This window comes from Tachysurus fulvidraco, chromosome 10 (assembly GCF_022655615.1).
Source record: "Tachysurus fulvidraco isolate hzauxx_2018 chromosome 10, HZAU_PFXX_2.0, whole genome shotgun sequence".
Taxonomy (NCBI): domain Eukaryota; kingdom Metazoa; phylum Chordata; class Actinopteri; order Siluriformes; family Bagridae; genus Tachysurus; species Tachysurus fulvidraco.
The window spans coordinates 17,657,429-17,680,191 of NC_062527.1; the positions used below are offsets into that span (position 1 = coordinate 17,657,429).

Here is a 22,763-nt window from a genome sequence, read left to right on the forward strand (position 1 = left end):
AAATAAAATGGATCTCACAAGCTGTAGTTTATTGAGAGCTTGCATAACAACCACAAAATATGCCAAATCTGTTTTATAAATCACATTTAGTCACAGCTTCAAACAGACACCTGGCAAGAAGAGCAATAAATACAGCCGCTCAGCACAGTGAAAACACTGCAAACTAAAAGGCATTGATTGCACATGAGGCCTACATTCCAGTTCATCTGCTTCACTAAGGCTTTAAAAACCCTTCAAATTAGCAATCGTAATAAAAAAGGCACAGTGACACAATATCCCCTCTACTCTCTTTACACAACTTTAAGGGTTGTACGATACAATTTTCACAAAAATGTACACATCCCAGATGAAACTGAATAAACAACAGAACAGTCTCTGATGGAGCTGTATTGACTCTGAAAGTCTGGGTTTAATGCATGTTGTTCAATTCAAAGAAACTTAAAAATTAATTTAACTTAAGGATCAGAATAATCTATAAGAGCAGACAAAAAATATACAAAGATTTTTTTTTACCTCCACAAATCTTTTTTTTTTTTAAATCAAATTCGAGCTGCTTTTTTCTATTAATTATCTTGCACACTATAATACATACAGGGTCTTTGTGTACTGAAACCAAAACTCAGAATCCTACAATTCACCCAGTACTTAATTACCTAATTTTTGCTTTAGTTTACTTGTCAACTCACTCAAGTGCCTTATTTAAAGTGTCCTGTAGCATGGAAGGCCTGGCTAATTCAGTCCATTGTTCCATACATACATGATAATAAAGGTGACTTTTTTTTTTTTTTAAACCTCAGCTATAATGCTGGCACAGAAACTGAATAACGGTACTTGCAACATTTAATGACCAATATTTTAGTTTATAGACTAGCAGACTTTTTTCCTTCACTAAGTGGAGATAAAATAAAAGCCCAAAACAAAAACAAAAATACCCATAATCCAGATTAATGCTCAGCATAATGCATGATTAACAGCTCAGAAGCCATTAACTTATCATTACCATAAAACTTTGAAAACTGCGTTCTATCGAATTATCAATCGATTGTGTCAAATTGGCTAACATTATTTTATATAACACACTGTATACATTTGATCAAATGAGATTTTCTATTTATTTATTTATTTATTAATATATTATGTAAACCCATTTTTCCCAACCTGTGTTAACCAGCCACCACAATCTCTATATTTATCAATGTATTCAAAGGTTCTCATTTTCTCCATGGTTTTCCCCTAACTTGTCACTTGACCGTAACCTTGGTAAATCCACCTTAGCAGAACCCTAATGCAATTAGTTTTAATTAAACTTACACTGCTTGATTTCCTTTCTTGCGAGGGACTTGTGTGATCGCTGACTGATTAAAATGTGTGACAGGTTGAAATCCAATCTACACCCTAAAATGATTCAAGTGTAGAAAACCTTAGAAACAAGAAACAGTAACAGAAACAAATTTCCATCGACTCGGTTTCTCTATCGCCATCAGCAATCAATGCATACCTGAAAAAATAAATAGTGACTATTTTCTTTTAATTATTTCACCAAAAGCTTAATTTTATTTTCACCTTCCTCATTAGTAATATCCGTATGTATTTTCTATAAAATAAAAAACTGCTATATCCAGGAAGTGATACATCTAAAGAAGCCTGCAGGATTTGTTTTGTCCTTGCTTACTACCAATTTTAATTAAGCAATTTTCACTCAAGGTTTTTTGATTTTTTATTTAGAGGGAACCTTCTTTGGAATGTTTTCTATCTTATCTATTTTCAAGCCCCAAAAACTAGACTGAGTTCAGGAATGGGTGAAAAGCAGCATCAGGGCTATTGAAATGTGAGTGTTGAGAATGTGAACACTGAACATGGTAAATGTAACGAATGTACATTTGCTGATCAAAGGCAATAATGTCAGTGAAAAATATTTGGATAAATAAAATATCTTTAACTTCCTTTTTTACATTTCCTACATTCTTATGTATAAATAAATGACATTATAAATATTTAATTAAAGTCTTAAAACTCAGCAAGCTTGTCATAGTAATAAAATATTACGTGTCCAAAATTCTTTGGGCTGTCATGTAGATTGTCATTTAAAAAAAAAAAGAAACAATCCCATGATCGCCATGATCATGTGTTAGAGTTCCTACTTTTCCTTACAATTTTGGCGCTAAGCTCAACCGGTTACACACAGGGTGCCGTAGAGACATGGAGACTGGTGCATGAACTTCTAGTGATGCCACACAGCAGCTTTAAGCAAAACAGGTGTGTGCGTGCGCGCGTGTGTGTGTGTGTGTGTCTGTGTGTGAAATTTGGTTCCTCCTCTCCATGCTACAGGCACTGAGGTGTGTTAAGGAGTCACATGGCTCCTGGTAATACCCCATCAGACGATTTCCTCGCCGCAGTGAGCTCCGGCTATGAGCAGTGAGTGTTTGTCAGGTTCACTTAAGGTCATGCTGTTGAGCGAATGTTTTTCAGAGCGAAGGGAGTTGATAGAGGCTCGGCTGTAGTTGACAATCCGGTCGAGTAAGCTGAGTCTGGGCGAGGGCCGGCGCAGTTCACCCATGCCGATGTGAACGCTGACGTCTGAAAGACTGCCCAGTTTACGCTGCCCCAATATCTGTTGCTCCAGCTTCTCAGCAGTGGGCTTGGTGTAACTGTTAAGGTTGAGAAGAAACCAAGTATCACTTATAACAAAAAACACTCTTTTACATTACATGTTAAACTAAAAGATTGTGTGCTATCTAATTTACGAATGTAGGTCACAAACATATATACCCAGATCCCTGCAATCCAGATATTCGCTACAATGATCATAATGACTGTAGATTGTTCCTGCTCTTACTACCTTGTCTCACGTATGTGAACGTCTTTCTCTGGTTTCTCAAATTGACAATGGTTCTTAAAAAAACTTGCTTAAACTGAGCTATAGCGATCATGATCATGCTTGAGTGGAAGACATGCATGTTTGAGATTGTTATCTTGCTCGTGCTCTCCCTGCATTAGCGAGAATAACAGCAACAGTGTGACTGCGGTGTTTTCCATGCAAGCCGTTAAGACGATGGTATTATATGCTGATTTGCTTGATTTTTTTTTTAATATAAACAATTCTCAAGACCAATGAGCATGGAGCCTATAACATATATTGCAGTCACTCACTCACCATTTGAGTAAAAGGGACGAGAGGACCACAGATACAGAAGAAGCAGCCATAGCAGCAGAGCCCATCCACGGCTGTAGCACCAGTCCTATAGGTATGAACATACCTAGACACAGAAAAGTTGCTGTTAACAAAACTGGAGTAAGCCCAGCATCTGAGACTATTTATTAGCTGTGTCATTTAAGATGCTTTAAAAATGGTGTCCTTGAGAGACATTTTTTTTTTCGTCTGTGTGTTTACCAGCTGCAATAGGAATTCCTACAAGGTTGTAGATTAGTGCAAATACAAAGTTAATGCGGATCCGTTTGACCGTCTTCTTAGACAAGTCAATGCTCGCAACAACATCCAGGAGGTCGTTCTGCAACAAATAAAGTAGTAGAGAAGTACTATAAAGATTTTGCAGTAGTGCAGGACAACAATAAAATATCTCTATGCTGATTAATATTAATGCGACAGTGTGGCAGCTAATTGAGGACATTGTGTCTTCATCATATCTTCTCTGTAGTGGGATCTCACCCTGATGAGCACAATGTCTGCTGCTTCAATAGCCACGTCAGTGCCTGTGCCAATGGCAATGCCCACGTCTGCCTTGGCCAGAGCAGGTGAGTCGTTCACGCCGTCTCCCACCATAGCCACGCATTTCCCTGTCAGCTGAAGCTGCTCCACCTTCGCTACCTTGTGAGAGGGCAAAACCTCAGCAAACACCTTCCTGATGCCAACCTACAGAGACAGGAAAAAGGCACCAGTCCATTTATATACAATATATTTATAAAATACATATTCAGCCACTATCCATGATCTATACATTATATCCACATATCTGTTCATCCTTGCACATATCTTATCCACCCATCCATTTTATCTACTGACCCAGTCCACTTTATCCATCCATATTATCCACCCATCTTTCCATTTTATTCTTCATGTACTCATTTTATGCATCCATCCTGTCCATCTATCAACCTAATGTTATCCATCTGTCCATTTATGCATCTTTATTTTATCAGTGATTATAGAACACAGTAATGTCACGAAAGGCGAATTGTGAGAACAAGCAAATGCTTGTGCTGTGGTTTTGTGTGTTTTTTTTTTTTGTTCATTGTTCTAATCTTCGATATTTAAATAGATTTTTAAATAAATGTTGCCCGACAACCCGGTTCTACTCCTGAGCCAGCAGCTTCAGACAAGTCCGAAGCAGCCAAAATAGGTTGTATTTCTTATACACAGGTTCCATTTCAGAATAAAGAGGACAGTTGTGTTGAGTTTCAACCTCTTTCTGATCAAACAAAAAACTGGAACAAAGAAAAATGGGCTAAGACTGAAATCTGAGATAGTGGGTGGCCTGAATTCGTGTTGAAAAGAGAGGAGTGTATTGTACCTGTGCTGCAATGGCTCGCGCTGTCTTGCTGTTGTCGCCAGTCATCAGCACCACCTCCAGGCCCATAGAGGTGAGTGTGTGTACAGCCAGCTCTGCTTCTGGCTTCACTGTGTCTGCTATGGCAACCATGGCACACAGCACACCTGAGTACAAATAAACATGAAAAGGAAATAGCTAGATTAAAGAAAACTGTAGCACAATAGAGGGATGTTAAAAGAAACTACAAGCTATAAAACAAACACATTGTTTGTCTTCTTTAAATGGAATCCAGATTAACCATTGATGCATTTATTTATATAATAAGGTTATAACTAGGGTTGGGAACCGAGAACCTGTTTTTTAACAGGAACTGGAACCGCACAGAATTTTTAAATTTCGGTTCCAAACGCGGTTCCGATGCGATGACAGGCAAAGCGCTGGGAGCGGTCACTTTAAATAGCCATGTCTTACCTCATGAATATTAATTGTTTACACTGTTTACAGTCACACAACCAAATTAACGCGGCTTACCACAGAAATCAGTCACTCGCGCTGCTGTGCTGAGGTTCGCTTTGTGTTAAACATGTCTAAAAAAAAGTCTAAAGTTTGGATTCATTTCCAAAGCTACAACAATGAAGCAAATCTACCCCCTCTGAGAGGCTTTTCTCCACAGCTAGAGATACAATAAGCCAGGAGAGGTCTCGTCTTCTCCCAGAGAAAGCAGACGTGTTCATTTTTCTTCAGACAAATTGTTAAATGTTTTGCTAAGTTGTAATTCTGGATGTTAAATTTGATGTTGGATTTATTTAAATTGATATGAATCGAAATGCTCTGTTTAAAACATTTAAAGAGTGATTAATAAACACAAATGGAATTGTTTAAGTATTGTGCATTATTTTTCACATTTCTTTTATTATGGAATCGGAATCAAAACCGGAAAATTTCTTTTGATACCCAACCCTAGTTATAACAGTGTGAACAATGCTAAATAAACGCTGACTAGTGTTTTTTGCTAACCATCCACGGCCACAAGTACAGCAGTCCGCCCCATCCTCTCATGTTCGATCATGGCATCGTCAACTTCAGGCCGTATGTGTAGGGCGTTGCGTCTCATCCACTCCCTGTTCCCGATCAGGACTGGGTAAGAGGCTGATTGCACCAAAGCTGAAAAACCAGAACAGAATCAGGTTTGTACCAGTGAAGAGATTTTTCAAATACAATGCATACTTCTCTCAATGAATACTTCTCTCAGACGTTTGTTTAAGAAAATCCCAAAGTTAAACGTCTTTAAACAAGGAACACAGAAATTCATGTTTTATCGACAATGTATTTGAATGAATTGAATTTTATTCATGTAAAACTTAAAATCATATGCAAAGGGCTTTCTTCTTGTGGACCACCATTTTTGTGTGGGTCCAGCAAAGTGTCTCATCTTCACTATCCATGTAAAATGTCAAAACTGGTAATATGAAGAACTACAGCAAATCAAAAACATAGCCCACTTTAAAATTATAATTTGTTTCTTATATGCTTCTTATTTACAGCCATGAACTAATCATTAACAGTTAAGCGATAAAAGATCATTGTTGTCGCCACTAAGACATACTAGTTTTTGTGTAATAGGCTAGAAGACTCACTCAGTGGCTCTGGGTCCATGATGAGCGGATGAAAATTGGAACTGCCTCGGGGGTCACTGATCTGCACAAGGATGGCGTTGCGCTCATTCTCCTCACTGTCACTGTCCTCTCTCTTTAGCAGGCTCTCAGTGTTGCTAACCTGGCACTTTATCCCACAACCTGGTACTGCTTGAAAATCAGTACAAGTGCCCAGTGACTCTGTGCCCAGCTCCTGACCAGAAATGTAAGCAAAGAGTAAGATTACAGAGCACACACCATTCCTCTGATTCGCCCTTCAGCTAGACTCAAAAGAAACACTTGTTAATTTGGTAAAAGTGCAGACCTGTTTACAGAAGCGGGTGACTGCGGCACCTAGCGGATGCTCGCTGTTGTTCTCCGCCGTTCCCACAATCGCTAGGAGTTTGGACCGAGCCATTTGGTTCCCCTCCACCAACACCTTCACCTGCACCACTTTGGGAGTTCCGTAAGTGATGGTGCCCGTTTTATCAAACACCACACACTGAATCTAAGGCAAAGGTCAAACTTTTTTTTAGATCTTTTTTTTAGATTTTTTTTTTTAGAAGAAAAAATTCTGATATTAAAAAAAAGAACACGCAGACACACCCTCCCAAAAACTGTCTCTTTACGTTCTCCCTCACCTTGTGTGCTGTCTCCAGAGGTTCCCCGCCTTTAATTAGGATGCCGTTCTGTGCCCCTACTCCTGTGCCTACCATCACTGCCGTAGGGGTTGCCAGGCCGAGAGAGCAAGGGCAGGCGATACAAAGCACAGTAATGGAGGCCTGAAAGGCGAAGCGGATAATCGCCTCTGCTTCAGACACACTCCTATCATAATCCTGTGCAGAAAAAAACCCCAAAATAAATCCTTCAGTAAAGACATTACAAACAAGCTTCGATACAAGCATCCAAAATACAACAATTATTGTATACCGTAATATTGATTCTCTTTCATTATTTAAATCTCAGCTTAAAACTAATCTGTTTAGTTTAGCTTAGCTTATTCTACATCAGGGGTGTCAAACTCAAATTCACAGTGGGCCAAAATATAAAACTGAGACAAAGTCACGGGCCAAACTGAATATTTATTAAAAAATTAACTAAAACTGATATGTAATGTTCAACCTTTTTCATATGGAAACAAACTTTAGTTTTGCTTAAACACAGGATTTGGAACAACCAGAGCTTGATATTACAAACACATAAGAAATTAAATTTGAAATAAAAGACACATAAGGCCATCCTTAAAAATATTTTGGTTTGGAGTAACAGTTAAAAAAAAAAAAAAAAAAAAAAAAAAAAGGGTCGGTAGGTTGGTCTATTTTTTTTTAAGTTTCAGTGTAAAAAAAAAAGTAAAATTTTGGTGATGGTGATTAAGTAGGTATGACTTTAATCAAATTAGCATATCGTGACGTCACTGACTGGGTCTTCAACCCGTGCTTTCGGGCACATCATTGCAAAAAAAAAATTGCAAACCTCATTTTGATGCTGGACAGTTTTTCCAGAACTTCGTGCCAAGTTAAAGCGGTGTCAAGCTGTTTTAATGAATTTTTTAGAAGTATTATTGTGCCCGAACCAGTTAATATTATTTTAGTGCTTTTGTATTAGTTGTTTGAAGAGTAAAAAAAAAAAAAAAGTCGGTCTTAACGCAAATTTACAACCGGCAAGTCGGTCGGACTTTAATTGAGTCGGTCCTAAATTGACGGTCGGTCGGGTTACGGCAATCAAGAATATATTTAAGGATGGTATCAGTGGTGTTCGTTTCGCAAACTTTGACCAGACACTTTTTGACAAACTCTCCCTCATTAAAGGGCAGATTTTGCTGTTTCTGCTGCCACAATAAAACCCGCCTTTACAGCAGCTTCACTTTTTGATTTTGCTTTCATGAACATAGTCTGTCAGGAAACCAGACTTTTTTCATCTTCTCCGCCTTCTGGAGCTTCTGCTTTACGTCTAGGTCCTTATACTTCTCATAATGTTTCGTTTCATAGTGTCTTCTTATGTTATATTCTTTCGTAACAGACACGTTAGCTCCGTTAGCACACAAGACAAACTGGTTGTTAACGACTGTCAACAGAGAATAAGGGGCGCTTGCTGTTCATGACTACAGTACGCGTCAATACAGTGGCAAGGCACTCTGGGATTTGTAGTATTAGCGGAGCATGCGGCTAGCCAAATTTGGCCCGCGGGCCAGAGTTTGACACCTCTGTTCTACATCATAATTTCTACTGCTGGTCTAATTTGTATCGCTATGTAGCTATTCGATTTCTGACTGTCTTTGTTGTTTTTTGTACGGTGACCTTGAGTGTTCAGAAAGGCACCTTTAAATAAAATGTATTATTATTAAAATTATATTCATCACATGTCCTTCTCATAAAGTAGGACACTTTTTCCTCTGTTAAGACTGTCTACTTTTAAACAATTTTTCCCTTTAGTTTAAACATTACATTGACATGACTCACTAGAGTTCACTTGAAACTGGACTGGAACAACAACAACCAGTCAGATAAAACAGTACCAGACAGAAAAAAACATACAAGCACAGGTAAGTGTTCATTTTAGCAGAGTAAAAGGCACAGCGACGCTTACCGGGAAGTATTTCTTCACCACAGAGAAGTCTACAAATCCAACCACAATCCAGGCAATGAGAGTGAGCAAAGAGACGGCTACGATAAAGGGGACGAAGTAGCCACTGATCTTATCTGCAAACTGCTGAATGGGAGCCTGGGGGAATGAGAGAGACTAGATAAGGATTGTCATTTAGCCATGCAGACTTATAGTCTCATCAAAATAGTATTAGTTACTCTCAGTGCACAAACGCTCTATGACTAAGGATGCATTTGAATGACTGAACCTGAAGGAAAATTCTGTTTTCAATGAGTAGATTATTGTTGCGATAACATCATAGGAATTGGTAATTAAAATAATAAAATGTGAAAAGGACCTTTGAGGTCTGTGCCTCTTCCACTAGTTTGACTATCTGGGAGAGTGTAGTGTCCATGCCGACGTGTGTGGCTCGGATCAGCAGAGAGCCGTTCTGGTTGATGGAGCCTGCGATCACTGTGCTTCCTTCCTTCTTTGTCACAGGCATGGCTTCACCTGCAGGACAGCGCAGTTTAAACAACGAACTACTTGTCAAGTCAAGTCAAGAAGCTTTTATGGTTATTTCAATCATATATTACTGAAGCAGTAAAAAGTGAAATGAGGCAATGTTTCTCCAGGACCATGGTGCTTCACAGAACACCACAGAGCTACTGTAAGGACTTAAGTTAGTTAGTCCAAGCCACATAAAGGGCATCTTTGCAACCTGGCGCAACAGTGCAAAAAACAAAACACATTGCAAGACAATACAAAAAAAAGCAGTGCAGACCAGTTTACATACTGTATATGCTAACGTGCAAAAATACAGGAATGCAGTTGTGGCTTCCAACTATCATCAAATCTTCATACTGCACATGAAACTTAGAAATGAATGATTAAGAGACTATTAAATTTGCTACGTAATTACGTCTAACCTGTGATAAGTGACTCGTCTGCCATGGAATGCCCTTCGATTACTCTCCCATCTACAGGGAACTTTCCTCCAGGCACCACTTTCACTACATCACCCCTCTGCACCAGCTCCACATCCACCTGCTCTTCACTGAGAGAGAAAAAGGGAAAAATACAGGGATTCATGTGTTGCTTTGTTGTGTGTAGATCCTTTAGGGCTCACAGAACGTGAGGCACCTTTTAGAAAATGCAAAAGGAGAGAAGTTACCAGGTCTGATATCCAAACTGTAATTTTTTAACTGAGGTTTACCTCCGATATTACAGTTAAGACAACCATAGTACCTCAAAGAGATAACATCATGATCATGGACAAACACAGTAAGCAAAGGAACTGTAAAAGGGTAGTGGGTTATGTGTCTACAACAGATAACTGGTGTTACAGAAGGGGAAAAAAGGGTACCTCAAAACAGTCATTGTGTCCTCATTTAGAGTGACAACAGTGGCCTCGGTTGCCTGTAACGACATCAGCTTGGACAGAGCCTCTGATGTTTTACTCTGTGATGAAGCAAATACAGTAGAAAAAAAACCCAAATTATTTCCCAAGAAAAAATCACATTTGCTCTTCAGTTTAAAAATACCTTATACAAACCTAGATGTGTACAGTGTCTACTCTATGACTGAATAAATCTGGAATTAGAGCTGCGCGATTAATCGTTATTATCGGTTAATTAGAATTTGTGGTTTATGTCGATGTGGAAAAATTGAAAATCAAAAATTGATTTTCCCCAAAAAACATCCAGCACCACCCCCAACTCAGGACTGGAGAGGTGTGATTTAGTCAGTCGTATGGAAATGGTTCGGGTTCGCAACTTCGAACGTTGAACAAGCCAAAGCCCGCTGTTAAATTTGTCTGACGTTTGTGAAAACTAAAGGAAGCAGCATGACTAACTTATTCCAGCACCTCAAACAGAACCACGTTGTTCAATGTGAGGCATGTGGCACTGCGAGCTTAAAAAAAAGAAGACAGCAGCAGCCTTAAAACACCGGCTAAAAAGCAGGTAAACAAAGAGGACACATTTTCCCACTGTATCCCATATGATAAGCAGGGGCCTCGATGGAAAGATATATTACAGATGCTGTGGCGCGTTACATCGCTAAAGACATTCTACAGCCCATATACAAAGTTGAAAAGCCTGGATTTATTCATATGCTCAAAATAATCGACCCCCAACATGAGCTTCCAAGCCGAAAGTATTTTTCAGACCTTGCTCAAAAAAAAAAAGTGTTTTTAAATAATGATTTTAAAATCAAAAATGTAATTTTGTCTCAAAAAATCGGAGATTCAATTTATAGGACATATCTCACAGCTCTATCTGGAATTAAGACACAAAAAACTCCCTGTAGATATTATGATCTGATTACAAGCTGGCGACGGACCCTTGAGCAAGAATCTATTCTGTTCACAATAGTAACTCGAGTAGGTTAAAAGCATCTACCTTAGCTATTTGCTCCAGCCACCTTCCCAGTGAGATAAAAACAAAGAGCATTGGTGGTGTATCAAAGAAGGTGATGGGGTTTAGCTTTGCCCTCTCGATCATGGCCACCGTCAGAATGACCACAGAGTAGGTGAAGGCTATAGTAGTGGCCAGGACTATCAGCACATCCATATTAGTAGTCCGGTGCTTCAGCGCTTTGTATGCTTGGGTGTAGAAGTAACGGCCTCCTATGAACTGTGAAAAAACAGAAAGCAAATTCGAACAATTTAGAGCCAAGATATGTGCTTCTCCAGAGTGAGCAAAAGGGCAAAGACAATCACTCTGGACCCTTCACATCCAGCACACTCCCTGTTTGAACTGTTGCCATCTGGTCGACATTACAGAGCCCTGAGCACCAGAACTACCAGACATAGGAACAGTTTCTTCCCTCAGGCAATCCATCTGATGAACACTTAACATACGCGGAAAGCACATACTATTTATATTTCAATTGCACATTTCACACTTGTACATTTGTACATACAAATTGTCTATATATTGTATATGTCATTTTGTTACACTGTGGAGCTTCTGTCACTAAAACAAATTCCTTGCATGTGAAAACATACCTGGCAATAAAGCTCTTTCTGATTCTGATTCATTTCATCTCTCTAAAATCTAAGAAAACAAAACAGTGTGTGTGTCATGGTGTGCTCATTAAAAATGATTAATTTCGCTATTAATTGACATGATCCCCATATTCAAAAATATAGAGGAAAATAAAATAATAATATAGAACTAGAATGTACATTTCCTGAAGAAAATCTGAATGGTGCTTGCACGTGGCAAGTTCCCCTCATCTTGCTGAGTGTTTTGATATATGACATGTCCATGTTGTGCTAACTTTTTGATTTCACTTATTTTGGGGGCGGGGCTACACGTGACATCACGTGAATACCCGGTGGGTGCCAATACTTTTGGACAAAAGTTGCTACTGAAATAAAACTTTGTCCAGAGTAAGGTCCTAAAGGAGCTGGTCGAGTTTGATGTAAATCGCTCAAAAACTTGCCGAATTATAAACCTCCAAAATTTATAATGGAAGTCTATGGGGAAAAAAGCCACTTTGAGCTTCCGTACCAGGAATTCCGGAATTCCGATCGCTTATAAAAGTCATAGCACACCTCTCCTCAATGAGCCGGTTGATTTGACACCTCATTCATGGGGCTAGGACAAAAGCTGCGGGACAAGTTACGCGCCGAAGTTTTATCCGGCACAATAACAAGAATGTTGCTTTGCAAGCACCATTAATAAATAATTCAATTTCTAGTGGGTTGTATTTTATTGTACTGTATGTTTGCGACATTCACAAAATCGGACCAAACCAGTCGAAGAGGTACTGGAGTAGAGAATAGACACTGGTGTGTAGATCCAGACCATGTATGGATCACTTCTAAAGCATGGATTTGTCATAAAAAAGATCACTGACACTGTATTAGATAAAGATCAGAGCAGATGAGCTCCATGAGCTGTGCGTTACCTGTACAGGCAGACAGAAGAGGAAGGAAAGAAGGTTCATGATGGACAGGCCAGGGAGGAGCTGTCTCTCTAAAAACATGCTGGAGTGGTACATCTGTCTGTCCTCTGGTGTGGCGTTGTGATGGTGCGTCACCTCGATCTGGTGGTCCACCACCATCATGTAGATCATCATGCCCATAACAGGAACACAGAACACCAAGCTGATGAGGAAAGACCTCCTCCATCTAGAAGAAAACAACACATAACAAATGGCACAGTGCTGTTAAAGATGAATCAAAAAATGTTCTTTAACAAATTTTGTCATGATATAAAACTCAACAAACTATGTAAAGCAATGTGACATGACTTGGTCAAAGGTAAATTGTGTAGTGTTCTGTGATTCAGAGAAACCAAGGACTTTTCAGCTTACTGTTGTATCTCGCTGCTGTGATCCAGATGATTCCCTTGGCGATCTTTCTTCACAAGAGAGGCATCAAAACCCAAATTCTGTCAAACAACAAGTGACTTAACCGTAAATAGCCGGACACAGACGTATACAGAATAAAAATGTGATTTCATGCTCTCTCCTGAAGTCTAAAACCTTATTTGGAATCAATCTCAGTGAAGCATCGATTCTCACCTCGATCAATCTCATTATGTCCCGTGGGCCTGTCACGTCTGGGTCATATTTGACATGAGCTTTGTTTGTTGCCAAGGCCACAGAAGCATAGACGATGCCTTTCTGTTTCATTAGGTTAGACTCGATTTTGTGAACACATGAGGCACATGTCATCCCTCTGACCTGTTGGTTCAAAGACACAGAAATGTTAGTGCTAATAATTCAATCCAAGAACAAGACAATCTAACGATTACGCACCACAAGCTCGAGGGTGCCGTTTGAGCCGTCGTAGTTCTCCAAAACGGAGGCAGTGAAGCCCAGCTCTTTGATGTACTCTGCTATCCTCTGTGGGTCGATGACGCTAGGGTTATAGCGCACCTCTGCTTTACTAGCCATCAGAGCCACCAAAACAGAGTTGATACCTTGAGAAAAAACATGATTATTAACAGTTAATTATTTAAAACTATGTTGTATTAATTAGCAAAATGTGAGAGTTTGTTACTTTTATTTTATCTAATTTTCCAGCATCAAAATTGATTCCATTATACACCAAGTTTTTATTGCATTGAATTTACTCTAAGATCTTTCAGCAAAGTGCTGTGCAGTGTCTCCACTTTAATACGTTCTAATTTTTTATGTACTAGCATTGATCAGTTCCCCTCTAAACACTGAAACAATAGCAACAAAAAAATGCTACTGCGATCATGATATTTACATGTACCCTTGAAAAATGGCATTTTTAAATCTTCTTGTATTTAATTCTTGCACGATTCATATGTACTAATCTCTCATACAGTGATGTCCTCCCCCAAAATGCCCTAGGCCTGAGCAGCGACTAGCTCATTGTTAGTGCCAAGATAGTCATGTAACAAAATTCAGCAAAATTCAGCATGCAGTGATGCTAATTGGGGGTAAGGACAAACTTTAGCCTTGACACTGAGCCTGCTACTGTAACCTGAAAGAAAGACAATGGCTCCAAACAGACAGCCTGGTGGGGAGATATTTTTATTTTCCTTCACTAGCAAGATATCATGACTATGCTGGTTGTGTGAGTATAAAAGACTTCTGTGATCTGACTCCATGATTGTTTTAGAATGTCGACATAATCCGTAATCGTTCCAAACAGCTGGAAAAAATTCCTTATATGTGTCAACCCACTTGGCCAATAAACCTGATTCTGAATACGTTTGGTCTGTCTCGCACACCCAAATATAACTGTTCTCTTGTGAAAGAAATGTTCTGACCATCAAAGATGTGGCCTGATTTTGATTAGCATAATACTAACAACTAGTCATGTTGTTAATTAGTTCCTCATAATCCAGATTAGAAACGTTGGTTTTAATAATGTATTTAATGGCATCAGCAGCTTTCTGAAGTGTGTCAGTGTCTCACCAGTTTCATTTTTGAGATTCCTTTCTATGTTGGCTACGCATGACGCGCACGTCATACCACCGATCTGGATGAAACATTTGGAATGTGTGTTTTTCGCTGACTCAGCATCGATCTCCACTTCCTTCTCCTTTTTGGTTGAGAGTGCAGGGGACGAAGAAGATTTCCTTACAGATGAAGGACTTTTCGATTCTGGCGGCACCAATGAATTAGTTTCTATTACATGAAAGATCAAAAATTGTGAAATTGTCTCACTGTCTTTAGTTGGGTGAGGACCCAAAAAATGAAAACATTTACTCTAACTCACAAAACAGCGATAAGGTGGCACTCTATTACACAATATGCAAAGTCAGCAAGAGGTTTTCTTTCTTGCTGAGCTATTTATTTTTATGACCAAAAGACTTGCTTGATAAAAAGATATTGTAGTCAAGATGACCATAAATTGCACTGCTTCTTGGCAGAGTAGCACATTTAATTGTTATCATAATAAATAAACTTTTAAGTAGCTATATAAAAGCAATTTTGGCAGGAATTCATGGCATCAAATCCAGTTTAGATAACATTACCTGGGCCTAAATTAAACTACAATATGAAATGTACTCAGTATGCGTGAAACTTGTCCTTGTACAGCATTTTGTACTAATAATTCATAACAGATGAAGCCAGAATAATAAAAATAAGCAGAGAAGCTCACCAGGCAGAAATGCATCAAAGCCCATATCCTCAATCGCTGCTCGCAGTTCTTCCGATGAGGTGATCAGTGGGTCGTAAACAAACGTACCCTGATGGTTAGCCAGGGAAACTTGTGCTGACCTCACACCATTCCTCTGGGAGATGGTGCCCTCGATCGTCTGCACGCACGATTTACAAGTCATACCCTCTATGTGAATTTGTACTACAGAGTCCAGCGGTTGCAAGAAGCTAGAGGACGTTGCGAGGGATTGTTCTGAGAGAGACGCTGGTGTAACAGCCTCACGCATAGCTAACTGGGTCTTAAATTTCCCTGGTGGTAGTGTTTGAATGGCACTCTGTAGCTCTAGCACAGTAACTACATTTGGATTGTGTTGGATAATAGCCTGTCCTTTCTCCAAGGAGACCTGCACTGAGCTGACTCCTGGCAGCTTGCCTATATTGTCTTGGATGTTCACCACACAGGAGTTGCAATGCATTCCTGTAACATCTATTATTGTGGTGATGGAGGTGGTTATGTCCACTGCCTCCACAATGGTGCTCGCATCTGGAGAAGAATGCATGGATCGTGAGGTGTTTAGCAGTCTATCCAATGAAGAGAGCTGTAACTGAGGAGGCTTGGACTTCACAAAGGCCTTGAATCCTGCTACACCGATCTGCTTCACGATATCCTCCACAGTGATGAGGTAAGGCAAGTAGGACACTGAGGCTTCCTGGGACTCGAGATTTACTGAGAATGGAAAAAAATAATAAAATAGATGAATACAATAAATTCCACACACACACACAAACACATAGAAAGTAGTATTTTTCAATATGCCTATAAATGTTGTTGGCAATCCATTCCTTAGGTAGTATGGCAGTAACTACAGAAATCTCGTAATCTTGAAAAAGATTTAGTCACTTATTAAAAGAGACTTTGCCATTTAATATCGGTGATTATAAGTGATTTATTATATGAGGGCTAAGCTGTTGAAACAGATCTGGCAATTGAACAATGTTATAATGATTCGCTTATATATCGTGACATTTTCTGAATTCTCCAATCTGATTAAAAAAAAAAAAGAACCATGTAAAATTCACTTAATCACTGAGATCATGAAGGTTTCTATAAGGAGGTTTTTCAGTGGAATAGTGGAGTCTTGAACGTAAGCACTTTCTAACAGTCAGTATCCACTTGCACTATGGTAAAATTTCTCTTTTTTCTGTCATATTAATTCCATAAGAGAAAAAACATGAGAGGCTGCTGAATGTTTATAGGTGTGATAAAGGAACAGATCTGAACTGTGATGTGATAATTATACCCAGAACTTATTTCATAGACATTACATAATATTAAAAGTAACTAAAAATGGTTAGTGGCAATTTGCTGTCATATAAAAGGAATAAAACATCTTAGTTTCCATGTACATTGTTAACATCTCTGCCGAGGATTTTGAAGAGGTGTAGAAACATCTTCAAAAGCAAACCACAAGTCCGTCTGTTGTGGCCTTCTTAAACATTAACAATGTCAAACAGTTAATTAGGCTCACCTTTAATCTTCTGAACTCCTTTTAACTTCCCAATCTTGCCCTCAATGGTAGTGGTGCAGGACAGACAGGTCATGCCCTCAATACGCAGCTTCACCAACTCCACACTACCAGCACTACGGGAACTTGCTTGATCTGTGGAAGTGTTGCCAGAGATGGACACTGTTTTCAGCAGGTCCTGGATTCTCTCGACGCTCACAATTGACGGGACAAATGTGACAACAAGATTCCTGCCTTCGCCATTCTCCTTGGCCTCCAGTACACCCTTGAGCTGGCGAAGCTGAGAGACAGATTCCATGCTACAGCTGCTGACAGGAAATAGTCTCATTTCGGTTTGAACAACTGTGGTTGGACTAGCGTTTGTTGCACTAGACTCAAAGCCCATGTCTTGAATAGCCTCTGCTATAGATTTTGGAGTGTAATGTGCTTGGTCAAATATCACTGTGGCATTCTTGTTCTCCAAGGACACCTGTATTACAAGAGAGGAATAAGAAATGGGTTCAGTCCACAACCACACATGCTTTAACTGTTAAATTGCTCAATGGTAAGCTGTAAAAATTAAAACACTGAGCAATGAAGACTGTTACAATCTGCAGATCTATGCACTTTTTGACACATTTGCCCACACATACTGAACTCAGTAATCTCCTCTGACCCATTGAGAACTTGTGATAAACTGCATCACCTGATCCACAAGCACAAGGCTACACGTGAGCAACAAGACTGTATGGAGAACTTAAAAAAAAAAGAAAGAAAGAAAGAAAAAAAAAACCTAGGGTTTTAAAGTTGATTCTGCTCTACAATGTGTATGTGACAAATAAAATTTGATTTGAAAACACGAAGGAAAAAAAAACATTCAGAGAATTCTCTGTACTAGTAAAATATATGAACATATTTGATTTGATAGAAGACACGGACACTCACACTTCCCCAAAATGAAAAGTTTATCTCCTGCTAAGATCCTGGTTCCTCAAAACTAAAAGAACTCTAAAGAAAGGAGTAAACCCTGTGACTCTACTGTTCAGCAGTAACATATCCGGCTTCTGCCTTGGAAAGGACAAAGCTTTCGTACACATGTACATAATATGATTATCTGTTTCTCCAACTTGAGCCTTCAGGGCCACAATGTGATTAAAGAAAAGGGCAGCTCACATTAGCAACAATCTGGCTGAATCTGTGACCCATACAGATGAATGGCTTTCCTCAATTACGTGACAATCCCTGAGGGAAAAACACTGGCAAATTCTATTACGAGGTTTTTAGTGTTCTTGCTGTGTGTATATAGACCACTGATACTGAGTATCATGGTCATTAACTGATTCCTGGAACAGAGACAGCACCTATAATTTAATCTGTGGTTTTATTACTACCTGTCATACTACTACTACATTGTACTGTCATATTCTAATCAGTAATTTAATCAAGATGTTTTCCTCATCAAATTTAGCATACTGGTTTGAAATGGGAGAATTTCTTCATATGTCATATATATTTGCTTCTCTCCATTTCTGTCACTGCACACAGACAATGCTTAAGGCTTTATCTCGAGGGTCGTCTAAAGAGTAACTGAAGACACAGAAAGCGAAGACTGAATACAGTCATTGTACCGTAAGCACTTTCATGTTATTTTCAAAGCAGAGAGATTAGAGTTAATATGATGGACCTTTTTTGCAACTCGCCACAAAGACAGGTTCACAGTGAGGAACTACTAAAACTGAGATGATAACCGTCATCGAACTTGAGCATGGTTTTTAAATCTTCTAGTGAAGTGTGTGTTATAGTTTTCATGAGCCAAATAGACATTTCATAGCAATTTTTTGTGGGAATGCTAATTAATGCAAATCAGCTTTTAATCACAATGTCACTGCAGATTACGATTTAATTGATGCTCATAAAATTCCATAAAAGACACAGAATTGAAAATGGCTAAATACTGACAGAGCACAGTGACTAACACAGAGATACTAACACTTTCCTCTTTTCATTCGATGCCATGACATTACCAAGTTTTATTTATTTTGTAATGATGTGTTTAAGATTTCTTTCTTCCAAGTCATTTTCACTAAATTCAATGTGCACTTAAAATGAACAAGATATGAACTTGACAGAGTAACCTGTGTATAAAATGACTTCACAAATTCACATATATTCAGAATGTCATATCTCAAATTGCCCTCGAATCTTTTTGCCTTTTCAGACTGTAGTGTTTACACACCAGGCCATTTTCCAGCTTGTACATACTGTAAGCAATCAGTAATTACAGCCTAAAGCACCATAAAAATAGCACACAGATTTTCTGCTGGAGAACAACTTTCTCCTACATTGCCGATGTGGGACAAGTCCGCGAACAATTGAGAATATAAGAAAAACTGCAGAATACTATTTGAAAAACTTAGTCTTGTTTACCCCTGCAACCGACTAGTCAGAATAAATTTACCATTTTTTTTGTTATTTCAATAAGTGAAGAATGGTTCTGTACCTCTATCTGGAGGACACCTGGCAGTCCACCAATCTGCTGTTCTATGCTCTGGACACAGGAGCTGCACGTCATCCCGTCCACACACAGGGTCACGGAGCCCAGTCCGCTTTTGCACATCATGCTTCCTCTTTATTAAACACAAATACATCACGAACAGCACGTTAAAGCTAAAGGTGAACTTGATAAGAGGACCGGAATATTAAAAAAATAATAATAATAATAAAAAAATTAAAAAATCTACACAGAAGAAAAACAGCCTTCCACATGGTCTTGAAAAGCAAATATTAGATGTAACTTGAAGTGCTCATGGTACACATGGTTATGGGATTGATTCACTTGTTCCCTTTTCACCGTTTCGTCGTACTGTTGATGATAACGCTGAAACAAATCTAACCAGGAAGGACGCCTGGTTTAAAGCAATATCAAGACTATGTAATGTGATCCTTAGAAAGTAACACAGTAAACATACATTCAATTTATTAACCATGTACAAAGTGCCAACATTATTCGTTGTAAAAATCTGTTTACTGTACTTATGTAATAAAATGGAAGCAATATAACATGAGGCAATAATATATTGTTTAACATAAACTATGTGAAATAACAGGATTAAAAAAAGGAATTGTTCATGTCAAAGCATTTAGGGGTTTTGAATACTTTTACATTTATGCCCTTTTTTTATTACTTGTACAGCCTTCATCCGGCGTCGCGTACAAAAATGCTTTGATTTACCTTTTTTTTTGTCTCTGAAACACTCATTTTTCTAAGGTAGGAAATGAAATAAACTCATCTAACGGTACAAAAAGAGTCCAGTTTGTAGATTTTCACTTTGTAAGTGTCAAGAATCTTACATTAATAAATAAAAAAATTAAAGTCTTAGATTCAAACTTATCATCATTATAAACATTATGTTAAGGCTTATAACTCATCATGTCTTGAAAATTATTATATATTATACCTTGTATATAATATAATATATATATATATATATATAATTAAAATATAATAATAAAAAGTTTTTAACCAGTTATTGTTTTTAACCAGTACAGCTATTAACAACACGTAATATAAACAATAATGCATCTAATAATAATAATAATAATAATAATAATAAATGATACACGTCACGTGCACAATAGTGGCGTTTTCATATTAAAAGTAAGCATCAGATAAATCACAAAACTTTGACGACTATTACGACTTATTCCATTTGAATTATTTAATTTAAATGTTTATAGTAGCTAAGACCAAACAAAACAGACGAAACAGGATAATAATAAAATAGTCAGTGGACTCAGTTAGCAAAGCTAAACAACAAGTCAACAAAAACCACATTACAGCCAAAGCGACGTACCAAACAACAACTAGGTAGTTTTGTAAATATCCTTTAATTCAGACTAATGATATCTAAGGCTATAAAACTATCAGGAAACAATAAACAGAGTATTTTATTACCTTTTTAATAAGAGCGTCCACGGCGTTAGCTAACAACAGCACGCGCACACACGCGCACACGAGACATTTAGCGAGATTCCTCGTCTCTTAGCGACCCTTCGGTGGATAAACACTCAAATAGTGACAGTGTTTAACCGTAAGGTGCCTTAATAACTGTGAAATAAAACTCGACTGTGTCTCCAAACACCATCGGACCCATTGGAGAATTAAAGAAACGTCGAAAAAGAGAGCTGTACGTCACGTATGCCCAGATTAGGGCTCCATCCCAAATTACACACTGATTATACAATAGTGTGCTACATAGTGTTTAAATGGCCTTCATATCTGCCCTATGTAGTGCGGTTTGATAGTAACTATGGCGTCGTTTAGGCGTAACAGAAAGTACAAGCGGCCGCTTCTACGTTACTGTGCGTTCGTGGGAATCAATACTGCGCAGTTGAGTGCGCAGTATTACAATATAAATTAATGAAAAGATACTTTTAATTTGTATCTGTAAAAAAAAATTCTATTCTATTAGATGTTGGAATGTGGCTGTGGAAATTGTGATCATTCAGATATAAGAGGATCGAGTGTGAGCTCAAGTAGTGATGCCTGGGTGCACTAAATGTTCCAGCTCACCCAAAAAGGTGTTCAGGTAGCTCTATGCAGGTGACTGGAACTCTTCCATTCAAGACTTGGCAAATGATGTCTTCATGAAGCTCACTTTGTGGAAAAAGGGCATTCTTATGCTTGAACATGTTTAGGCCTCTTAGTTCCAGTGAAGGGAAATTGTAATGGTACAGCATACTAAGAACTGACCAGGGACATATGTGAGGATCCTGTTTGTGGACTTCAGCTCTGCTTTTAACACCATCATCCCATCACACCTCCAGCCCAAATTAACCCAGCTCTCTGTGCCCTCCTCTGTCTGTCAGTGGATCACCAGCTTTCTGACAGACAGGCAGCAGCTACTGCGACTGGGAAAACTCAAATCTAGCACCCGCACCATCAGCACTGGTGCCCCTCAGGGTTGTGTCCTCTCACCACTGCTCTTCTCCCTGTACAAAAATGACTGCACCTCTAATTAACCCTCTGTCAAGCTCCTGAAGTTTACAGACGACACCACACTGATTGGCCTCATCCAGGACGGTGACGAGTCTGCTTACAGACTGGAGGTTGAATGGCTGGCTGTCTGGTGCAGTCTTAACAACCTGGAGCTGAACACGATCAAGACAGTGGAGATGATCGTGGACTTCAGGAGAAAGGAGCTCTCCCCCTACTTACCATCATGGACAGCTTTGTGACAGCAGTGGATTCATTCAGATTCCTGGGAACCACAATCTCCCAGGACCTGAAGTGAGACATTCACATAGGCTCCAGTTAAAAAGGCCCAGCAGAGGTTGTACTTCCTTCACCAGCTGAGGAAGTTCAACCTGCCACAGGATCTGCTGAAGCAGTTCTACACTGCCTTCATCGAATCCATCCTCTCTGCACTTCAGTGACTGTTTGGTTCAGCTCAGCTCCCAAATCTGACCTCAGAAGACTACAGAGGTTAGTCCGGACTGCTGAGTGAACCATTGGCACAACACGCCCCACTCTTCAAGACCTGTACTTCTCCAGAGTGTGCAAAAGGGCAAAGATAATTACTCTGGACCCCTCACATCTAACACACTCCCTCTTTGAACTGTTGCCATCTGGTCGTCACTACAGAGCCCTGAGCACCAGAACGACCAGACATAGGAACAGTTTCTTCCCTCAGGCAATCCATCCAATAAACACTTGACATACATGGAACACACAACACTATTCTTACACATTATTTACTTAAAGCACATACTATTTATATTTCAATTGCACATTTCACACTTGTACATTTGTACATACAAATTGTCTATTTTGTATATGTCATTCTTTTACACTGTGGAGCTTCTGTCACTAAAACAAATTCCTTGTATGTGAAAACATACCTGGCAATAAAGCTCTTTCTGATTCTGATTCTGAC

General features: G+C 38.9%; 1 protein-coding gene across 2 annotated transcripts; it reads right to left on the bottom strand.

Annotated features, from left to right (window-relative positions):
• Positions 1-8: 8 nt before the first annotated feature.
• On the bottom strand, positions 9-21,066 carry atp7a (ATPase copper transporting alpha). Of its 2 annotated transcripts, none has more exons than XM_027165193.2 (23): positions 20,783-21,066; positions 19,328-19,454; positions 16,852-17,317; positions 15,324-16,049; positions 14,633-14,821; positions 13,499-13,662; positions 13,262-13,423; positions 13,052-13,128; positions 12,644-12,866; positions 11,128-11,361; positions 10,092-10,186; positions 9,655-9,782; positions 9,084-9,238; positions 8,729-8,863; positions 6,784-6,978; positions 6,468-6,650; positions 6,146-6,356; positions 5,526-5,672; positions 4,530-4,672; positions 3,668-3,871; positions 3,392-3,509; positions 3,155-3,257; positions 9-2,648 (listed from the first exon to the last, which is right to left on the bottom strand). In XM_027165193.2, exons 2-23 carry the CDS (start codon positions 19,445-19,447, stop codon positions 2,375-2,377), a joined length of 4,452 nt encoding a protein of 1,483 aa, XP_027020994.2. In that variant the 5' UTR covers positions 19,448-19,454; positions 20,783-21,066; the 3' UTR covers positions 9-2,374. The 2 variants fall into 2 exon arrangements, with proteins under 2 accessions (XP_027020994.2, XP_027020993.2); XM_027165192.2 differs by having other exon boundaries at positions 14,633-14,845.
• Positions 21,067-22,763: the final 1,697 nt, after the last annotated feature.